Source organism: Planococcus citri, chromosome 3 (assembly GCF_950023065.1).
Source record: "Planococcus citri chromosome 3, ihPlaCitr1.1, whole genome shotgun sequence".
In the NCBI taxonomy this organism is placed as follows: Eukaryota; Metazoa; Arthropoda; class Insecta; order Hemiptera; family Pseudococcidae; genus Planococcus; species Planococcus citri.
Window position 1 is genome coordinate 32,912,980 of NC_088679.1, and position 21,373 is coordinate 32,934,352.

A 21,373-nucleotide genomic window follows, 5' to 3' on the forward strand; every position below is an offset into this window, starting at 1 on the left:
TGTGTTCCTCTAGAATAGTCTCACATTTTAGGTGTGATTTCTTTCAATATTGTTCTCATTTTAGTTCAGAGGGTCGATCACCTTTCTTATAGTTGCATTACAGCAGAAATTCAGAAAAATAACCCAGTAGGTACCTACCTACATATCTATGTACCTACCTCGTTTTTTTCTTATTGCTGCAGTTTGCTATCGAGTCAAATTTAATATCGGTTTAGTGATTGGTAGGGCTAGGATTTTTATGATAATGTTTTTTTTTTTTTTTTGTAGCAACACCCTATACAGCATAAATATATTTTCTTTGCATTTCATTCCATTCTGAAACGAATGGTGAAAGTTGATAGTGCTTTTTTTTTGTGTAAATGCTTTAAAATGCTTATTTTGGGCCAAAAAGGTGAAAATTTTGCTTTTTTGGGGCTTTTTTTCATCGTTAGCGCTTTTTTTGGTAAAAAATTGGTAAAATTGAAGAAATTAGTTCCAAAAATACAAAAATTTACGAACTTTTTGCACATTTTTGGAAAAAAATAATTGTTAAAAAAAGATCAGTTTAAAAAAACAAGGGCGGAAAAACGGAAAAATAACAGATTCAGTTTTCATTTTTCAATTTTTATTATTTTTTTTTTATGTATGAAATTTTTAGTTTTAGTTTTTTTCCTTTTTTTTCATTTTCTTCTTTTCGTTAATTTTGGTTCAAGTTGTACATACTCGTATATTTAAGGGAGGTATCATTGCTAGCTTTGAAAAAAAACTTTATTTTGATACGTAACATGGTAGGATTTGATAGCGCTTTTTTTTTTGCTTTTTTATTACATTTTTATTGCTTTTTTATAGCGCTTAAAACGTGTTTGATAGCGCTTAAAAATCCTAGCCCTAGTGATTGATTACTGTTCTTCCTATGCTATTCAAAGTCTCATCACATTTTACTAGATATTGACACTACTCCTTAGTATCTCTACACATTCTCTCATGAGATATTTCAATTCCGGTCCACTTCTATCTTGAATTACCCCATTTTCATTTCATTAAATAGTGTAAGGGATATCAAGGCTGCAAAGTAGGTACGCAAATTATTTGACTCATCCTATAAAATGAATTTCATGCAATGTTTTTATACAGCAGGCATAATTACAGTGTTACAGTATAGCTATTTTCCAACTCGAAAAGCGGTTGTATAATGTTTAACAGATGTGTTAGAGTGACTTGGCATCGTTTTCATTATCTGACAGAATAATGCTCGGTTCTGCTGATGAGTGTGAATTTCTCTGAGAAAGTGTTTCTAATGCTGCAGAATGCATGCTAACTTCTCCCAGATGGTAATTTACTAACAAATTAAAACTTTTCATTTAGAAATGCTTCGAAAGGTTCGATTAGGCAACTTCTCTAACATACGTGAGTAAGGAAAATCTGACCCAATCATATGTTCCAACAAACTGATACATTTTCTAATAAAAGATAGAATTTTCTTTAAAAATTGAAATGCCTATGAAATGGCCAAAGTATGCAATTCTTTCAACACACATTTTCAGCTAATCCATAAGCCTATGACGTCACATGAACACTTAAAAATCCGTTCAAGCAAACGCGATATCAAAGTTTGCTTGCTAGGACAAAATTACCCGAAAAAAGATAAACAGGTACCTACACAATAAGTCTTATCTCAAAACAAGAAAATAGAGGAATGAGTGTGGGCAAAAATAAAATTACCCACCTCATTTCCAAAGCGAAGTTCAATAAAGTTGGTTGGAGAACATAAAATAGGCTTCCTTTGTTACGCAGACATCGACGATCCAACTACAAATACATCAAAAATGAATTATAGAACGTTATTCGATATACCTAACAAGTAAGTGTACCTATTGTAAATATATTTATATTATTTTACCAATTAATTGTCAACAAAATAAAAATAATATTATTTCATATTTTTTCAGTTTTTCTTACTATCGACGATATTGCCTATGCTACCATCGTTGTGCCGCTACCCGTTGCAGTGGTAATCATGGCGATAATATTCGTAATAATCTATTTACGGTTCTACTAAGAACAATTAAATGTAAGTAGTTTTTTATTTTACATATTTTTAGAGTTTTTGGTGTTAGCACCGCGATTGATTCTAATCAAAACTTTTTTTCCAATTTATAGCAATCATGGGTACGAGTACCCTCCAACCTCTAAAAAGCAAATGAAGCAGAATATTCCTATCCCTAGCGCGGACATTAATTTCATTTGACAGTTGAAAAATTATATTTGTAATAACAATTAGTAACCATTTATGGCTTAATTACAATAGAAAATCAATTCATCTTATATGTACTCGTAGTTATCATTTGGTCGAAAATTCCTTTTATTTCCAAGTTGAAGGAGCTAGAGAGATGAATGAAGCGACGTTGACTAGGGAAAAATGAGGGCTTTCAAAAGTGACCTTGAAAATTTCAGGCCCATGCACAGGGTATCCACAAATTAAAAAACATAATGCCATCCCAATTTTTTTATATGTTGTTCAGCATGAAAAGTTGTCTATCGCCGTCGTCGTGGAACGATATGAAAACTACGCTTTGAAACTTTTCGAGTTAATTTTTTGTACAAAAAAAAGTGGCAATATGCATACTGATTTCCATGATATCACCAAAAAGCCTTTCAGAATCCTTGACTATTGGGAAAAGTTCCATTTTGGTTGGTATCGCGGTTATCGAGTAGGTAATCCACTGCTGATAAGGATGATATTTCAAGTTCACTGGAAACTTTGACACCCCCTAGCATTCACTAACTGACTGACTGACTGCCTGACTGCCTGCTTGTCTGTATGACGTTCCACTTACTATCACCTCGAAACATTTTATCGTTTTTGTTCCTCTTTACCATTGCGATAGCACTCCTTCATTAAGTTGCTAGTTATTAATTAGGTATCTGTTTATATTTTTATCTGTATTTTTTTTGTTTTGTTTTTTTCTCTTTTTTTTCGCGTCGTTTTAATTGGTTTTGTGTACCTGCAGCCTCCTCGCTCACCTTTATTTGGTATAGAGGGGCTTTTATTTTATCTTAAAAATTTTGTTAATAAAAAGAAGCTAAAATATACATATATGTATAGGTACCTATTCTGTAAAATAAATAAATAAATGTTATAAAGTGTTATGAAATCCTTTTTTTTTTTGTTGGAAAAATTGACACATTCTCATTCTTATTATCATAGAACGCGAAGGTATAATATTATTGTGCACATTGCAATCTCAATAAGTCCATAGGAAGCTTCATTTCTCATTTGAAAACTGTCTCACAGTTTTTGCGTCAATTTTAGGGCAATTTTTAATTATTTTTGCTGACATTCCCAATCCAACATTTTTTTCTGGTGAGTGGCTGCACTGGTTCACTGTTTTCATAGAAATGTTACCCCGCACCGTTTTTTTTCAAAACCTACATAACAGCTCGTTCTGATCGTATTTATTTGTCAAGTTTTGATGTGTGGAAAAAAATGTGTCCTTCGGCTTGTGTTTTTATTTATGTTAATGAAGCCCCCAAAAACTTTCTATGTACATGATAAGTGCACATTTATTGTGTGTTAAAAATGAAATAATGTCCAGTAAGTGAGGCTAGAAACAAAAAAAAAACGTTGAGATTGTCCTTCGACTTGTGCAAATTCCAGACAGCTGTACTTTTATCGCGCTAGTCGACATATGTGAGGGCGCATACGGAAAGGGTCCAAATGACCAAAAAAAAAAAGAAAAAAGTTCTCTGAAATTGTTGTAGGAACCCTTTACAGAGTTCCTACAACAATTTTAGAGATCTTTTTTTTTTTTTTTGGTCGTACGGTCCCTTTTCGTATGCCCCCTCACATATGTATTACATGATGGGCAAAATTTGGTATTTCCCCCCTCCCACACCTCACCAACACCCATACCAAAAAAATAGACCAGATTCGGACTCAGTGACCTCGAAAACATATCTCGACATATTACACGATAATATATGCAAAATTTGACATTTTCCCCCTACCCAAGCCTCACCCTCCACCTCTACAAAAAAATAACTCCAGATTCGAATTCTACGACCTCGAAAACATATCAATCGACATATTAATACACATCGGTGAGGGTCGAATCCCAATTATTTCCGTTTTAGGGGTGGTCAGGGCCCACTGTTTGGGGGGGGGGGGGTTGAATTGAGGCCAACACTAGAAAAGTGATCTGGGGCATCTATATAAATGATTCCCACTTGAAATTTTTCAAAAAAATGATTTTTGTTTTTCCAAATTAGGTATGCATATCAAAATCAACTTTTTTTTGAGAATTACCCATGTAGAAGCTAACCACAACATTTTGAAAAGTACCTAGATATTTCAAAAGGAAATTCAAATTAAGGATAGAAGCTCTCTTGGATGAACTTTATAAAAATGAAGGTAGACTTTTGGTTCAACATTCAAAAAATGTTGTGTGGGAAAAATCAGCTGTGGATTCGACTTGTATAATGACTGAGGATGAATTTTGGAAAGACACTAACGCGGTATTAAAATCTCTTCAAGCGATGTGAAAATAATTTTCGATGGTAAAATTAGGTACATATTGGCAGTGCTGTTCGCAATAATCTGACGAGTCAAAGTTTTACACAATTATTAAGAGAAATGAGCGCTGCAATGTGGCTGATCATTGTTACGTAGTTACCTATTTCAAATGTGCTGAGTCTGCATGCGTTGATTTATGTTTGCATTTATATTCGTGTGACTGCACAGATAGGTCTCCAGTATGTAAACACAAGAAAAAGTACCCGCCCTTCGGGCGATGAATATACTTCCTTAGTTGAACATTTGCCTATACTGAAGTAAGGATCAAATTTTTAAAATAATAATTGAGGGATAAGTACAATAAGATTTGAATTTCAAATTCTAAAATCTTAAACGCCAAAAATAAACTCCTTGCATAAGAATCGTGGTTTTTAGTTCTCTCAAAATACAAATTTTCAAAAGTTTCTTTCCTGGCTTGGCTCGAGCCTGTTGTGTTTCCTTGATTTTAGACTTCGTCTTCTAAATTAAAAAAAATAACATGCCCCAAAAAATCCAAAACGGATAATGTAAACTGTTATGATTCATATGAATAGTTATGATATGAATAGGAAAAATTGGTATTTTCCCCCACATCAGTCGAACTCCATCCCCTTTCCCCTATCAAAAAACTTCTATTATATAGTTTCATCCCTAGAAATAGTGTCAAATTATATGTACGTATTTGCCCCGGGCGGGTCCGCATTGGCTCTCGACGGCCCTGGTTATAACTGCAGAACGAATCACCTACATCACTAAATTTCTTGTAATTTTCACCGACACAGTATCGCAATTATAAAGTACATACAGATTTTTCTGAGGTTTCGTTCTCAACTTTAGTCTTTTCTCTTTTCTTTTTCAAATTACCATCCTAAAAAAAACTTTCAAATTCTAAAATTTTAAAAGCCAAAAAATAAACTTCTTGCATTAAAAAAAACATGATGGTTTTTAGTTCTCTCAAAATACAAATGTTCAAAATTTCCACCCTCGCTTGGATCAAACCTCTCCCCTTTCTTTTTTCAAAACCAATTTCCTAAAAAAAAAACATTGTATTTAGGTCTCTCGAAATCAAATTTTCAAAAAAACTTTCACCCTTGCTTCTTTCGGGTCAGTTTGTTTCTCGTTTCAAAATCACATTTGGGCCTAAAACCGAAAAACGAAAATAAAAACTTTTATATGTCATGAAAATCTTTCAAATTCTAAACTCTTAGAAACCAAAAAATAATAAACTCTTTGCATAAAAAAACCTGGTACAATTTTTCAAACGTTTCCATCGATCGCTTCGCTCGAGTCTGTCCGCTTTTTTTTAAAACCAACTTCCTAATAAAATATTGTTTTTAGGCCTCTCGAAATCAATTTTTTTTTAAATTTTCACCTTTGCTTCGTTCGGGCTAATAATCCATACCTACAGTATCGCAATCTTATCCTATAAAAAGCGTCGTTTTTACGCTTCTCAAAGTACAAATTTTCAAGAACTTTTGCCCTCAACTTAGGCTTGTTCTCTTTTCTTTTTCAGAATTAGCATCCTAAAAAAATCTTTTAAATTCTGAAATTTCAAAACCCAAAAAGTTAACTCATTACATAAAAAACATGGCTTTTAGTTTTCTCAAAATACAAATGTTCAAAAGTTTCCACCCTCGCTTCACTTGGGTCTGCAGTACGCTTTTTCTTCAAAACCAACTTCCTTATAAAAACATGTGGTTTTAGGCCTTTTGAAATCAAATATTCAAAAACTTTCACACTTGTTCTACTCGGGTCAATTTGTTCTTGTTTCAAATTTTAAAAAAATTACATTTGGACCCCAAAAAATCCAAAACAGAAAATGAAAACTTTTATTAGTCATGTATGAATTGAATCAGTATAAAATAGGCAAAATTGGTATTTTCAACCTATATCAGTCGGCCAATGTTGTAGACGAACCCCCTCCCCCTCCCCATAAAAAAACCTCTACCTATAATTTCATTCTTAGAAATGGGGCCAAATTATATGTGCCCGAGGTCTGCATTAACTCTCGATTAATATACTGAAATGAAAAAAAAAAGTGATATATGATATAAAATTGAACTCAGTGGCGTATGCTGAAATCATTGGGGAGAGGGTTATATTTTTATTTGTGATGGAGAGGGGAGCAAAACAAGATTTTTGGTCATAAAAAATCAAAATTGTAGGTAATTTTCTGAAAACTCTTTAAAAAGAATGATTATTGAAAAGAAGGTAAAATTACTGCTCGAGCGAAGTTTTTTCGAAAAAATTTCTTCAAAAAACTAAAAAACGACCATTTTTGTATGTTTTTGAACAATCTTTGTTCAGAAAAAATTAAAAATTCGCCTATTTCAAATGGTTTGGGTACTACGAGTATTTCAGGAATTTTCCTTTTAATTTTTGAATTCACATCAATTTTAATGAAGGAATTTGTTTTTTTTTATCTCAACATTTTTCAAATTCAATCAAAGATTTCGTGAAAAAGTTTTTGAAAATTTGTAATTCTCAAAGGAGAACAACGTCATTTTTAATTTAAGAATTCGATTTTTCCGATCTCAACTTTTTAAAAATTTTATCAATAGTTTCTTGAAATTTTAAGCGGGAGCGAAGAGAACCAAATTGGCCCGAGCGAAGCGAGGGCAAACGCTTTTTAAAAAATTGAGAATTTTGAGGATACTTTGCTAATTTTGTCGGCAAATTAACGATTTTTGTCGACAAATTAACAATTTTGCCGACAAATTCCGAATTTTCAAATTATTGGGGAGGAGAGGGGGTGTACATCCCCATACTCCCCTTAAATCTGCCCCTGCATACTGGCGATAATTTTCAAATCCAATAACAACTATTCATACAATAACTCACGAGTGATCGCAAAGAAACTTGAAATGCAGTGCAAGGTACTTAATAATATATATATGTAGTTCGCAAAAAATTACATGTAAAATTTCCGGGAATTTTTACTCATCATGCAACGTAAGCGACGTACTCCTCCGGGCGATGAATAGGTAATGAAAATTCAAGATTCAGTTTGACCTCGTTAATCTTCCTAAACCCAAAACTGTGGATTCTATTGAAACGATTATTTTCATTTGACCAAATTCATTAAATTGAATAGTGGAAGCCAGTTTTCCATGTTACTGAGATGTCTTGCTGAAAGAAACGTCAAAATAAAATACAAGCTTCAAATTCGATGCAAATGTATAATGTATAATATGTAAATTAGTGCACCTTTTACAAGCATTGCTTTTTTTTTTTAAAGATATCTTGATCTTGAAACTGCGAAGACGACAGTAAAATAGCTACATGCTCCAGGAATCCGCCATTCGACGTGGCAACATCCATCACGCAGCGCTGCCATCTTTTAAAAAAATTCTTCACTTTTTCTGAGTAGGTACCTATGTGTATCGTAGGGTGTAAATAAAAGTTTGCCATATTAAAGTAATAATAAATAATTTTACTCTTTAAAGATGAGCAATACCTTCATCTAACATTTTCCCGTCGCGGTCACTCCTCTTTAAAAAAAAAAAAGGAAATAAGTATACCTACTCATTCAGAACCCGAAAAAAAAAACACGAAAATATTGAAACATTGATACACATTAACAGTTCATACAATTACATAGTACTAACTAATTCTCAAATTAATTAACTCAACTTGACAGCCACGACCACAGGGATGCATATTCGCGCATACGAACCGGTTCCCCCTTCCAGTTGACGTTGTCCCTTGCCAACAAGGTTATCCACCATCTCCACTCTAATCCTACTCTATACGAACGTAAACTGCAAAGATATATATTTTTGTACCCACTTACAAATGCGCAGGTAGGAATGATATTATTTTGATCCACACTTCCACACATCATGGATACGCATAGTTAGGAGCCATACCATAGTACATACATTATACAGCTCTCAAATCGAATTATTTGATTTGATATGAAGAGACGGAGACGAGCAGGAAGGGCTTCGATAGGTATCGATACTTTTGAAAATCTACTTTTCAATGGTAGGTAGCTAAGTACCTACCTACTACGTTAACTGGATGTATCTATTCGTTTGTACATTTTTTGAAACAAAAATTCATTAAGTATCCGTCGCCTTTTATTGAGCTAACTCAAGAACATGAAAATTCTGGAGATGTAATAAATAATCTTGGTCTGATACCTCTAGGTACAACGCTCACATGTGACAGATTGATTTCTTTGATGAATCTAAGAATGTTTTCCATCTGTTTGATGTCAGGAATTGTAGGGTCAATGTCTGAAATGTTTAAGGAAGGGTAGGCGTTTTGATTATCGTTTATTTGCCGACAAAATGGCCGATCTATCATCAAAATTTTAATTTTTTTCCAAAGCTTTTGCCATCGCTTAGCTTGGGCCAATTTGGTTCTCTTTTACTGAGTTACAATATTTCACTCACATTTTTTGTGAAAGAAACTCTCATTTGATTTTTTGTTGAAATTTGTACAAAATATAACAAATTGTAAAGTCTGTACCTTACCTACCTACACTAACACTAACCATAATCGAACTGATAATCCGTCACACCTCCCCTCCCTGCTTAGGCTTGGGGAGAAGCTGTAATCATATTTAGATACATATTTTTATTCTAGTAACGCTTAGTCTACGATTGTTTTCTTTATATTTTCAAAAACCCTCGGCGCCTAGTGCGACCGAGGTAAATACGTAATACGTAAATGCAAATACAAAATCGAACTGATAATGTCCTAGCTGTCGTGCACGAAATTATTTTAGCATGAATAGGTACTGCTTATCTCGTTACTAAAATAGGTACATACTTATGGTAGTCGTTCATTCATCTTTTTATGAATGTAAAAACGCTTGTCGTGATGACGCCCTTTTTTGTCCTCTGTAATCTTCAAAAATTATCAAAATTAAATAAATGCAAATAGGTAATTCATTTTAGCCCATAACATTTTGCATCATCGCGGTCAAAGTTCATAAATGAGAAAGAAATGGCGAAAAATCATCCGTACTAATTTACTAATTTTGTCAAAATATACCTACCCTCTAAATTTGAAACAGTGAATTTCACTGCTTATAGCAGTCTCACGACATTTTGCCTTTTAGAAAGCAGTAGTTTTTTACTGCAAACCAGTGAAAAATTTACTGAATTGGTCAGTAAAAAATCATTTTGACTGACCAATTCAGTAGATTTTCTACTAGTTTGCAGTCAAAAACTACTGCTTTTAAAAGGGCAAAATGTCGTGACTGCTAAGCAGTGAAACACTGTTTCAAATTTAGAGAGAACTACCCAATGTCAGTGTAAAATACCTCTTACACATTAAAATTTCTGTAGTTCAGTTTAGTTTAGTTGTAGGTACATATTGTTTTAAAAATATGAAAGATGAAAGAAAAATTTGAAAAAAAAACAATATCTAATGCTCCGCTTAAAAAGAAATTGGGACGGTTATGTGGCAGTTTTTATTTTATCTGTCAAGAGAGCGTAAAAATGCTACATTTGCTTTTGACCAAAGGAATGAAATCTATCTGTGGAGTACAAAATTGTTTCTCAAAAAAAAAAGTTGGAAAATGTGTTAAAATGAAAAACCAAAATTATTGAAAATAAAAAGCAAATAACTACATGCCTACGATAATCGGTCACACCGACGACAATCGCCAGTATTATCGCTAGTGTTATGATGTGTGTTGTGGCGATAACGGTTGCCTTCACCTAGACACCTACGATATCCAATTCTAACCGCCAACATTCGTTGTTACTGATTATTGCCATCATATCACTAGGTAACCCTATCCATGAGAAAATTTTATTCGATCATTTGTTGCCAAGTTCCTGCTCCTGCCCCTTATCCACCCAGTTCGCGTAATCATACTTTCCATGTTATGCCTATGCATTCAACAATCACACCTCAACTTTTTCCATGTTTAATCATTTTTATTAAAAATAAATTGAATTGCGCAAATTTGAGGACCCCATGCTCGGACTAATATGAACTCCAAATAAATACATATGTATGTACATAAAATGTATCGCAATTTCATCAAAATTAGAAATCTTTGCCATTTCTTTGGTTTTTTCCTACTTGACCCTTTTGACAACAAGATAAACTAACATAAAATTTGAAGTGCTTTAAAACTGAATAAGGTTGGTTGCTGTTTAGAACCCAAAATTTGCTGGAAATCGCACATTCAGAAAGTATTCATGTCACAAAATGGCAATAAACCTTAAATTGTCTATTTTTCCATTTATGACAATTATAAATCAAAATCAAGCCTTCTGAGGTATCTGATATTTCAAGACGAAAATATTGATAAGTATAGGTAACAAGCATTTTTTAAACTAGAAAAAAAGACAAAATAAGTTTGTGTACGAAAAAGAAATTAAATTACCTATTAAAGAAAAACAAGGCATGAGACTTCAGATGGTAATTTAAATTGCAAATGTTTGAATTGATGGAAAAATGTTTGCGTTATAGAGAGAATTTCTTGAAATTTTGAAAACCCATGTCTGATGTCACAATTCAACGATCATTTTCAATGAAATTCTGAGAAGTATGATATCATTTTCATTTTTTGACACATACATCTCTCTTGAGATAATTTGCTTGGGCGAGTAAGTTATCTCAGAAGATTTCTGGGTAAACGTTTGCGAGCATTTGACTGTCATGATGGATACTGTGTCATAAAGATTGCGCTTAATCAATTCATTATCTGCGAGATAACTTCTAAAAAGTATGTACCAAATTCCAGTAATTCCACAACATGACATATGTGTACCTACGTAAGGTATTGTATGGTTTTTCACTTTTATTATCTCATAATGACGAACAGATTGAGCGATATTATTATCGCACAGTATCCATCATAAAATTCAAATGCTCGCAAAAGTTCACCAAGTGCCTAATCTTCTGAGGTAGGTAACTTATCTGCTCACCCAAGCAATAAATCACCTCAAGAGAAATGTAGGTATGTGTCAGAAAATGAAAATGATATCATAATTCATACTGTTCAGGTTGAATTGTGACATGAGTTTTCAAAATTTCAAAATTGCTCTCTAAGTATAACACGAAGATTTTTCCATTAATTTTCATCCTTCCAAAAGCAATTATGTACCTTTAAAAATTTGCAGTTTGAATAACTATCTGAAGTCGCGTGCCTTGTTTTTTTTTTCAATAATTTCTTTTTTTGCACAAACTTATTTTATTTTAGCATGTCTTTTTTCTAGTTTCAAAAATGCTGGTTATCAATATTTTCATCTTGGAATATCAGACGCCTCAGAATGTCAGAAGGTTTGATTTTGATTTATAATGCTAAGATTTGGTGTCATAAATGGAAAAATAGATAATATAAGGTTTACTGCCATTCGTGACATGAATACTCTCTGAATGTGCGATTTCCAGCAAATTTTGAGTTCTATCTTACTCAATTTAAAGCCCTTCAAATTTTATCCATCAGTTTGTCTCGTTGTCGAAAGGGTTAAAATAGGTAGGTAAGGTAAAGTGCTAAACCAAAAGTCCAAAAGTTACCCAAAAAGTGGCCACTTCATAAAAAAGTTTAAAATTTCAAAAAGTTATCCTAGTAAGTTAAAATTTCAAAAAGTTATCCTAGTAAGCTGAATTTTAGTACGTACTACCTACCCCATTTTCGACACATCGAATAGATTAAAAACAATTGTAATCTGTTTTGAGCAGTTTTGGAGCCACCAACAGATTTTTTAACGTTGCAATTCCCACAAAATTTTACGAAAATTCACTTTCAACCACCGTTTCAAATTGAATTGGTTGTGATGGTGGTGGTTCTTAGAGCCTTAGAATATTAGTGGTTCTCGGTTTCGGTTCCCAAAAGGTTCTCAGACATGGCTTGGTAATGGTTTTGTTTTGGTTCCAAAAGGTACTTTTCACATTGTTCTTCCAAAATGGTTCTCAGTTTTTTTTAAAGTCAAATGGTTCTGGTGGTTCTTTCTACTTCTCCTTTGAGTTTGATGTTTTGCTGGTGGTGCTGGTTGTTCCACCAATTAAAAAATGGTTCCAAATGGTTCTAGGTCCAAAAAATGGCAAAAAATTGAAAATTTAAAAAAAATCCCCCCATACCTCGCTTATTTTGCATGGAAAACACGAATTCTTATTTCACTTTGGTAAAAAAAAAAAGAAGTTTCAATGATGAGGGAACCAAAAAGAACCGATTCCTGAATAGGGTTCTGATGGTTCTTCTTATTTGAAACTTGTTCTGGTTCTTGTTCTGGTTGTTCTTTCCTTAAAAAACTCAATCGGTTCTAAATGATTCTAAATTGTTTCAAAATCATTTTATATGGTTGTTCTTTTGGTACTTCTCTTTTCCAAATTTTGAAACGGTTCTGATGGTTCTGGTTCCCGTTTCACCTGACCTAAAAAAGCGGTTGTGGTGGTTCCAAACGGTTGTGGTTCCAAACGGTTTTCAACCCTGCTTTAAACCTCGATTTCAACATACTCAATCTACTGAAGGTGACTTCAAGCCCTATGGAACCACCAGGGATATTTTGGAAATCTGCTGGAGACTTAAGAGCTGATCAAAACGATTCGAAACCATTTTCAATCGATTCGGGGGGATTGAAAATAGGGTAGGTACATACCAAATTTAAGCTTTCTGAATTAATTTGGTGAAATTTTGTTCCTTCAATTTTTAAGTGGCCCGCCCAGTTTTGAGCAAAGTGGGAAAATTTGTGCCACAATTGGCCTCCAAAATCATTTAATCTAAATGTCATATTCACCACAAGTATTGTAAGTATTACTTTATATGTACTTACACAATCTTACAAGAAAAATAGTTAGAAACTTATGAATTTTTTTGAAATTTTCAATAATGACTAAAAAATTGGCATCGTTGCGTTCCAAAATATTCCCCCCGTTTTACGAATGATACTGAACATTCCGATGTTTTGGCTTAATCAATGCGAAATAGTTATTGGAGAAGAACAGAATTTTCAAAACACGAATTTATCCGAAAATAAGCAAATTTCAAATTGTCACCTACTCAGTAGAACCCTAGAAGTCGCCAAATAGGTTGGATAGCGACAGGAATGAAAATACCACGATTTTTTCAAAACCTCTTTCTCCTTGATGGCTCATTTTTCTCTTCCAAGGGCACCTCCGGACCCGGAGCTGAAATGTTCCCTGAGTAGGCAACTTTCAACTCAAAATGAAAGTCTCTGCTGAATTTGGTCAAAATCTGCTGACTTTTTTTGGGGGGAGGTTCATCCTAAAATAGGTAGCCTTTTTTTTTAAAAATCGAAAGCCATAACGAACTCGTCAAGCTCAAGCTCGTACACATTTATGTAAAAATACCTAGGATTTTATCAGGACCCCGGAAGGGGCAACTTCGCATTGGAGTTATCGCGACACTGATATCGCGCTATCCATTGTAGGTATGATGACGTCAATGGAAGGTCAATAGCCTTACAGATAGGAAAGTACAAAGCAAAATTTTTACCCACGAAACAGTAGAGAATGATAGTACACATTTATGTATTATCGCAATTAGAGACGGAAGTATAACATTCACTAAAATAAAGATATTTTCAAGGTGTAAGGCCAATGCCAAACCTTACATACGCATATACTCGTATATGACGTTCAAATGGTTATAGGAATACCTTATCGATAGGTGCCGTAAATTTTTATGTTTGTGGAACTACGAGGTGTTAAATTATATAGCATCTAGCTATTCTGGCATATGACTTTTTTTTTCAGGAGACCCCAGTACCAACGTCCTGTGGGTGGGCTAAAATAAATTTTTTGAAGTGGATATTCTAAGGAACATTTTTAATGCAAACTTTCCAAAAAAAAAAGTAGGCCTTACTAGCGAAATGGCAGCCATTTTGATTGTCAGGTCAGCCGAAATCACAGATTTTGCTTACCAACATACTTAGGACTCGTGCGAAATTTTTTGAACTATGGACAGAGCTAGATCGAAGAAGCATGTAAAAATGTATCACCCGCCAAAATTTAAAGTGCTAAAGCGCATTTTTCGATTTTTTGTTAATTTTTGATAATCAAATAGGTACCTACATATTTAGTCCTACTCTCTAAATTTGAAACAGTCAATTTCACTGCTTTAAATTTAGAGAGTAAAATGAGAAAAATCCAAAGTTTACTAAATTGACCAAGAAAGTTGTACTTTGGGATATGCCCTATGTTTGATCTGTTAAATTGATTGGAAATAATTTCAAACTGTTTTGAGCATGTTGTGGAGCCTCCACCAGATTTTTAAGACTTGATATTTCCACAAAATATTATCAAATGAGGTTGGAAAGCCGAAATTAGCTCTACAAACTAATTTCAATACCTACGCTATGAAGTCGACTGCAGCTGTGGATTACAAGTTGTTTTGGAAATTACTGGAGTACATTTTTGAAACTTATTATTTACCTATACAAAATTTCATCAAGTGGAGTTGGAAAGCCGAAATGCAAAAGTTGACTCGGGTAGACTTTGTGTAATTTTTCGAAAAACAAAAGTTCCTAAAAAGCCGCTGAAGGCTCCAAAACGGATTGAAATTGCCTGTAATCCGTCTCAGAATAATGTCAAGAAAAGGGTGTAGACTGAATTTCATCTTTCTACCTCAAACGGAGGTGAAAAAGAGATTTTCTAAATTATCAAAGAAATATGAAATCGATGGACAAAAATATGTTTCAGACTGGAATACGTATGTACACCGATTTTGAAAAAAAATAATAATAACGGGTAGATACCTTATTGACCATGAAGGTTCAAAAATTAGTTGAAAGCTTAAAAACTCTTCATAGCGACAGCGTATTGAAATTAAATTAGTTTGCAGAGTTAATTTTGGCTTTTTAACTCCATTTGACGAAATTTTGTGGAAATTTCAGGTTTCAAAAACCTGCTGAAGGCTCTAGGCATTTTCAAAAATCCACTAGAGGCTTCAAAATGACTTGAACCCTCATGCAGTTGACTTGATAAGCGTGTTTAAATTAAAGTGCAGCGTGAATTTCGGATTTTCAATTCTGTTCGATAAAGTTTTATGAGAATTTCGATCATTGAAAATCTGCTAAAGGCTCCACTCCAGTAGTTTCCAAAAAGTCGCATGAGGCTCTAAAACGACTTGAAATCTATCTGAAGTCGACTTCGTGGCGTATTTAAATTAGTTTACGGAGTAAATTTCGGCTTTCCAACTGCATTTGATGAAATTTTCACCAAAAGTCTGCTGGAGGCTCTAATAATTTTTTTCAAAAAGTCGCTGAAGTCTCCTAAATGATTTAGACCCAGTGCTGTTGAGGAAGGGGGGACAAAGGGGGCGATTTCCCCATGGCCCACGCTTTCTGGAGGGCTCGGCAAAAGAAACGTAGGTATGTTTGAAAATTGTGAATATTCGTTTCGTCAACATTTTAAAAAACATTTGTGAAAAAGTTGCCACAATGCGAACCCAAATAATTAGGAAAATAATTCGAATATTCGTGATCACAAATAACTTTTTTTTATTTCTTTTTTTTCTTCCTTTTTCCATCATGAAAATGTGGAAAAGAAAAGAAAACTCAAAAAGTTTTGATGTTCGAGTTAATTTTTTTTTTCAAATTTTTGAATTAGGTAAGTATATCAACAATTTTGGATTTATATATTTTATTCCAGTGTAGTGTCAAACAGAGAAATAACCTGCTCAACATTGCTTCAAAAATACGAAGTCGAACAAAAGTATTTATTCATTCATTTTCTAGTTGTTTTTTTTGCACAAGTTGATCAGGTTTTTAAATTATCACAGAAATTTGGAAAGCGTAGATCATATGTAGATTACTTACTGACTATGTAAATATACCTAAGTAAGAATAAATATCACTAAAGAAAATTAGGCACCAACACTCATGATGACCATTTCACAAAATATTCCTTTAAAATACCTAAACTAAGTACATATCATGCTATGAAGCATATGTGCTGATTTCTCAGTGAAAAACTCCAATTACAAATTGGGTCCATAATTTTCAATTAAGCATCTACTCATTTGTTTTATATAGGTAGGTAAGTAATTGGTATTGTAAGTGAGGGACTATTGGACATTGGTGCAGTGGGAGGGGGCACTTCATAATCAACAGTAAAACAATAAATTAAACCTTTAATACGAAAAAGGTAGGTTTGGTGCGTGTAATTAGTCAATGAAATTCTATGGACCTGCAATTTTTATTCGTCCACGTAAGCTACCAGTACCAACGTAGGTAGAGGTACCTTACACATCGTTTAATCTTCTTATTCATTTTCTAGTTGGACTAAATTGTTCGTTTTTCTTTTGCGGGAACTTATCATCATTTCTGAAACGATCGTTTTCGATTTCTTCTTTCGATAGTGCCTCTAATTCTCTTCGAAAATTATCTTGTAAGTTTGTTACCAAGCGTCTCAATTCCTATATATTCGAGCACAAATAAACGAAATAAAATATTATGAATAAACCAGGATTTGAAATTTAAATAGCAATGTAGTTTTAATTTTGAATCTGGAGACACGACATAGGTATTAATTAGGTACCTAGGTCCCATTATGCTAACATGGCTCTTAAATTCAAAAGTAACGAGAAATGAAATTTAGACTGAATGTATTAAACGGTGAATTGACCTCAGGTGCAGCCTTCAAATGATGTACCTAGTATGTACCTACCTATTGTATGTGTGAAGCAGATAGACCAGAACAAACATATTTTATAGTAGGTATATAGGTAATTAGGTACTTAATAATGACACGAAAATTTGTTCCCTATTTAAAGCAATAATGAAATCGTAAAAATAGTAAATCTTAATTAATCGGTAATTTCCAAATGAATTTTCTTTTTTCTTTCTTTCTTCTTATCACGTACATTCAGCATTTTGACTTTATAAGCTTTCAGTTTGCTCATTTCTGTTGCTTGATAAGCTAATCTGGCGTTAAAATAAAGAACTTTATTAGGTATGGTCGGGTCAAAACGACCGTTTGGTCCGTATCTAATTTTTAGATGTGAATTATTCATTGCAGCTTCAAACACGTCGCGCAGTGATGGCAGGGTAACTCTGTGTGTGTTGTTTAATACTTGCTCCTACACAATAAATAAAATACCAAATAGGAACAATCAAAATTTAGGTCTAACGTGAGTTAGTCGAGCTCGAAAGTAAATTTATAAATATTTCTATGGGATTCTAAAAAGATTTGGAAGTATGTCAAACTTGATTGAAAAGTAAATTTTGATCCACAAAATGTTGGGTTAGTAAACCCTACACATTATACGTAAGAATAAAAGTTTATGCCTATTGATACACATCCGAACAGGATGAATCGATTTTAACCTTTTTTCAAAATTGAGGGTATGCTTGAAAAAAATCAGTAAGATTGATCTCAAAAACTCATAAAGACATGGAGAATATTTTATATTTCATCCCACCTTCCCTCGTGCAAAGATTAAATAACCTTAAGATCTAATTATTTCATTTTAATTTTTGGAAAATGAGGAAAAGTTTTCCATAAAAATACTTTCTGGGAATGAAATATTATAAGTAGCTAGAAATCTGCAATTTTACGTACACAATCAATTTGAAAATTAACTTACAGCTTGGTATTCCGGAGACCCTTTATCGAATATATTCTTTTCTTCACATCCAACTACAAATCATATTAAAACGAGAGTTATTTTTTGAAAAGCTGTGCCAAAAATTCCGATGACATCGCATAGGGTATGAAAAAAACAGAAGCGGTGTAATATACCATACCTAATACAATTATAAAATTAATATTTACCAAAAACTGAATTAAAGAAAATGCTACCAGCACAGATCAGCATGAAACAGTACAGCATTTTCATGATACCTAATTACAATTTTATTAATTTGAAAAAATCTTTACATGGAACCACTAAAAGTATAAATTCCGAATGTAAATGTGAAACAGCCTATCTCATGTTTTTAAGTGAGCAAAATTTTAAGATCATTTTTTATCATAAATTTTAAGCAACTCATATCGCTTTAGATTATCATTATTAATGTGTAAATAGGTAAGAGAAGTAGCATATTCCATTTCAACAGGAGAACAGCGTCTTACGCGATAAATTTATTGATATTTAACTTATTACTGTTGAAATGTTGAAAACAAAAAGAAATTAAATTCAAAAGATAGGGGTAAAATAATCCGGCGATCATTATAGGTACGGTACCTATTTGACCTTCAATTACCTATACAATTTAGATGATTTAGTTATACCTACCTAATTATTTAGAAACCAGAGGATAATAGTACTGAATTACCTATGGGTATAGGTATAGGTATTTTCCCTTCACCAATAAATGTTCAAAAAAATGAGTATGTAGGTAGGTAGGTACTTGAATTTGTGTATCACTATAGTACCTAATGTGTTATTGTTTGTTTGCCCAATTGCGCCATTCATATATGTTGATAGATAGACTTATTATTGCGGTAAACTATGAACCATGTTTTTTCCAATGATGTTGAAAATTCTGTTTTTTCGGTATAAGTATTATAAAAACTGACGTTCTCGCTAGTAAAAAAAAAATTGAGCGATGAAAGATGAAACAATTATTTTTATGGAATTTTCCAAAGATCACAAAAATGCATGTTACCTACTTGAAATACTCCAGTTTGAACGATTTTGAAATTGTTTTTCGGTTGTTTTGAACTTGAAATAAAGTAGGTACCTACCTTTAAATCACTCGCGGGTAATGCATTACCAGAGACAAATTAAATAATGTTTTGAAAACAAGTTGCACGAATAAATACTCATGAGCACAAACTCAGCATATGGATGCTTGTGACGAATTAGAAAATCAGTTGTATATTTTGTGATCTACTCGTAGCTTTGGTGTATGTACTTTTGAGCACGATGATTTTAAAATTGTCAACTATAGGTATAATGTTGTTACTGGCCTTTAAAATGACCGACGTTGAGGGTATAGTTGACTTGGGAGGAGGTAGTGGCAGTAATGATGGCAGTTGCAATGGAGAAAATTCTGTAAGTTTTGATTTTGAATGATCGGTGATTATTTGCTCGCTATACCTAAACATAAATTTATATTTTTCAACTTAAATTTTGGTAAGTTTTTGGTTATACTTACTTACTTACTTACTTACTTACGTATCCGTCTGCATCATGCAAGTACATTATCAGATCAGTACGAATCATATCACAGTTCACACGTATGCAGGTACTACTAAAATGTACCTATACATACGAGTATAACTGTTTTGAATTTTCAGAAATTGAAAGTATCCATTTCAATTGATAGTTTGAATCAAGATACCATTACTTTCATGAAAAATTCAGTTCAACCAATATTTGAGGAGCTTTCTAGCTGCATTTTGTGGGATTTTATACCGTGTTCGACATCGTGTGTAAGAATTATCTCACAATACCTATTAAATACATATTTTAGTCTACTTCTACATAGCCACATTCAGTCTTTAAGGCACATTTTGTTGCATTTTATTCTGAAAGTCGTACATTATTCCAAGCCTCTTATAGAATTTTGGAATACTTGAGGTGTATATTAGGTAGAGGTACATCTCTGATTTTAACAAAAATTAAATTTTTATGAAAAGTCTTGATACTCACAATCTCATGCATTTAGATTAGATTAATTGATTTTTCGATTTTATGACTTTGCAAATTGACAGATCGTTCAAGATGTATTGCAATGCAAAAGTACCATCCAAGAATGTAGAGTAGATGCTCTCTACGCCTGTGCTTCTAACTACTTCAAGGATCAACCAAATAACGCAGCTAAATTCCTCCTTTGTATGATGACTAGTGAAAACCAAATGGCAGCAGGTCAAGAGGTAACAGAGCCGTTTGTTTTTTTTTTCTTTGAAGGTCATTAGATAACAAAATTACCAGTATGTTTTCAGTGTGCAAATCAAGCAGGCATAGACTGGACTCAACTGCAAGGATGCAAACCATGTGAAGCAGGGCAGTTATGTGAAAATCGATATAATTTATTGGTTCAAATCAATCAACCAAACATACCCAAAGTGATGTTTAATTTGGTAAGAATCTCCCTAACTTATATTTTGTTAAAATAGAATCGATCATATGTATCAAACAGGTACCTGCTTATTCGTCTTCTGCACAATTTTAGAATATCTCACAGTCACAGCTCATCTTATTTTATTTGCTGATAATATCTCATTTGCAGAAATATGATTGTGAAGTGGAGCAAAATGCTATTAAAAATTTAAAGGGAACGATATGTGATCAAATAAAGCAAAACAATATGCAGTGTCTCGCTTGTAATGGTAGTGGCAGTGGTGGCGGTACAGAAGGAGGAGGAAAAAAAGACGATGGACCCATTGAAGCACCTCCTGGCACTCCGAACTTTCAATTCTTCGACAATGGCAAATATTTCAGCTATAATGGGTTTCTTTTGCCCAACACTTCCGTCCAATTGGATTGACCCAGATTTTTGTCTGTTCTTTGGATGTTCCATAGTTGTATCCGGCAAAAGCAACGTTTTGTGATTCAAATACCTACCTGTACCTACATATAACGTTTAATTAAAACTTCATGCATTTACACTGTTTTAAACACATACCCAAACTATATAGGTAGGTACCTATCTTGAGTCACTGTGTATCACAAAGATCTTAGGATACAGAAAACGAACATGAACTCGATTAATTTTTCCATACGTTGACACCAAAAGCATTGTGGGATTAGTGAATAACAATGCATATACCTTACTCGTTAGGTAGGTTGGTACCAGAATTCATGTAGGTCGTATCTACCTTAATGTGAAATCATTTGTTTACACAAATGCGCCGTGTTCATTGTACGATTGTACTACCTACAGAAAACCGTCATATTTTCCTATGGTACCAAAAATTCTGTCTTTTTGGTATAAATATTCACATAAGTAGGTACCTTTA

At 33.3% G+C, this 21,373-nt stretch overlaps 2 protein-coding genes and 2 long non-coding RNA genes across 5 annotated transcripts; 2 read left to right on the forward strand and 2 right to left on the reverse strand.

The window, feature by feature from the left end:
* On the forward strand, positions 1 to 2,479 carry LOC135840460 (uncharacterized). The gene is made up of 3 exons (XR_010557749.1): positions 1 to 1,840; positions 1,929 to 2,050; positions 2,140 to 2,479. It is a non-coding gene; the product is annotated as an uncharacterized LOC135840460 (long non-coding RNA).
* A 4,925-nt stretch (positions 2,480 to 7,404) lies between these two features.
* On the reverse strand, positions 7,405 to 9,138 carry LOC135840401 (uncharacterized). Its single transcript, XR_010557737.1, has 3 exons — positions 7,989 to 9,138; positions 7,739 to 7,905; positions 7,405 to 7,660 (listed from the first exon to the last, which is right to left on the reverse strand). It is a non-coding gene; the product is annotated as an uncharacterized LOC135840401 (long non-coding RNA).
* Positions 9,139 to 16,167: 7,029 nt separating this feature from the next.
* LOC135840684 (uncharacterized) lies at positions 16,168 to 18,424 on the reverse strand. 2 transcript variants are annotated; one of them, XR_010557769.1, is made up of 3 exons: positions 18,239 to 18,422; positions 18,051 to 18,103; positions 16,168 to 16,880 (listed from the first exon to the last, which is right to left on the reverse strand). XR_010557769.1 is itself a non-coding variant. In XM_065357310.1 (3 exons), exons 1-3 carry the CDS (start codon positions 18,300 to 18,302, stop codon positions 17,271 to 17,273), a joined length of 390 nt encoding a protein of 129 aa, XP_065213382.1. In that variant the 5' UTR covers positions 18,303 to 18,424; the 3' UTR covers positions 16,168 to 17,270. The 2 variants fall into 2 exon arrangements, 1 of the variants encoding a protein (XP_065213382.1); XM_065357310.1 differs by having other exon boundaries at positions 16,168 to 17,543; positions 18,239 to 18,424.
* Positions 18,425 to 19,253: 829 nt separating this feature from the next.
* Positions 19,254 to 21,020, forward strand: LOC135840521 (GILT-like protein 1). Its single transcript, XM_065357116.1, has 5 exons — positions 19,254 to 19,463; positions 19,709 to 19,843; positions 20,126 to 20,287; positions 20,357 to 20,494; positions 20,644 to 21,020. The coding sequence occupies exons 1-5, from the start codon at positions 19,335 to 19,337 to the stop codon at positions 20,899 to 20,901; spliced, it is 822 nt and encodes a 273-aa protein (XP_065213188.1). The 5' UTR covers positions 19,254 to 19,334; the 3' UTR covers positions 20,902 to 21,020.
* Positions 21,021 to 21,373: the final 353 nt, after the last annotated feature.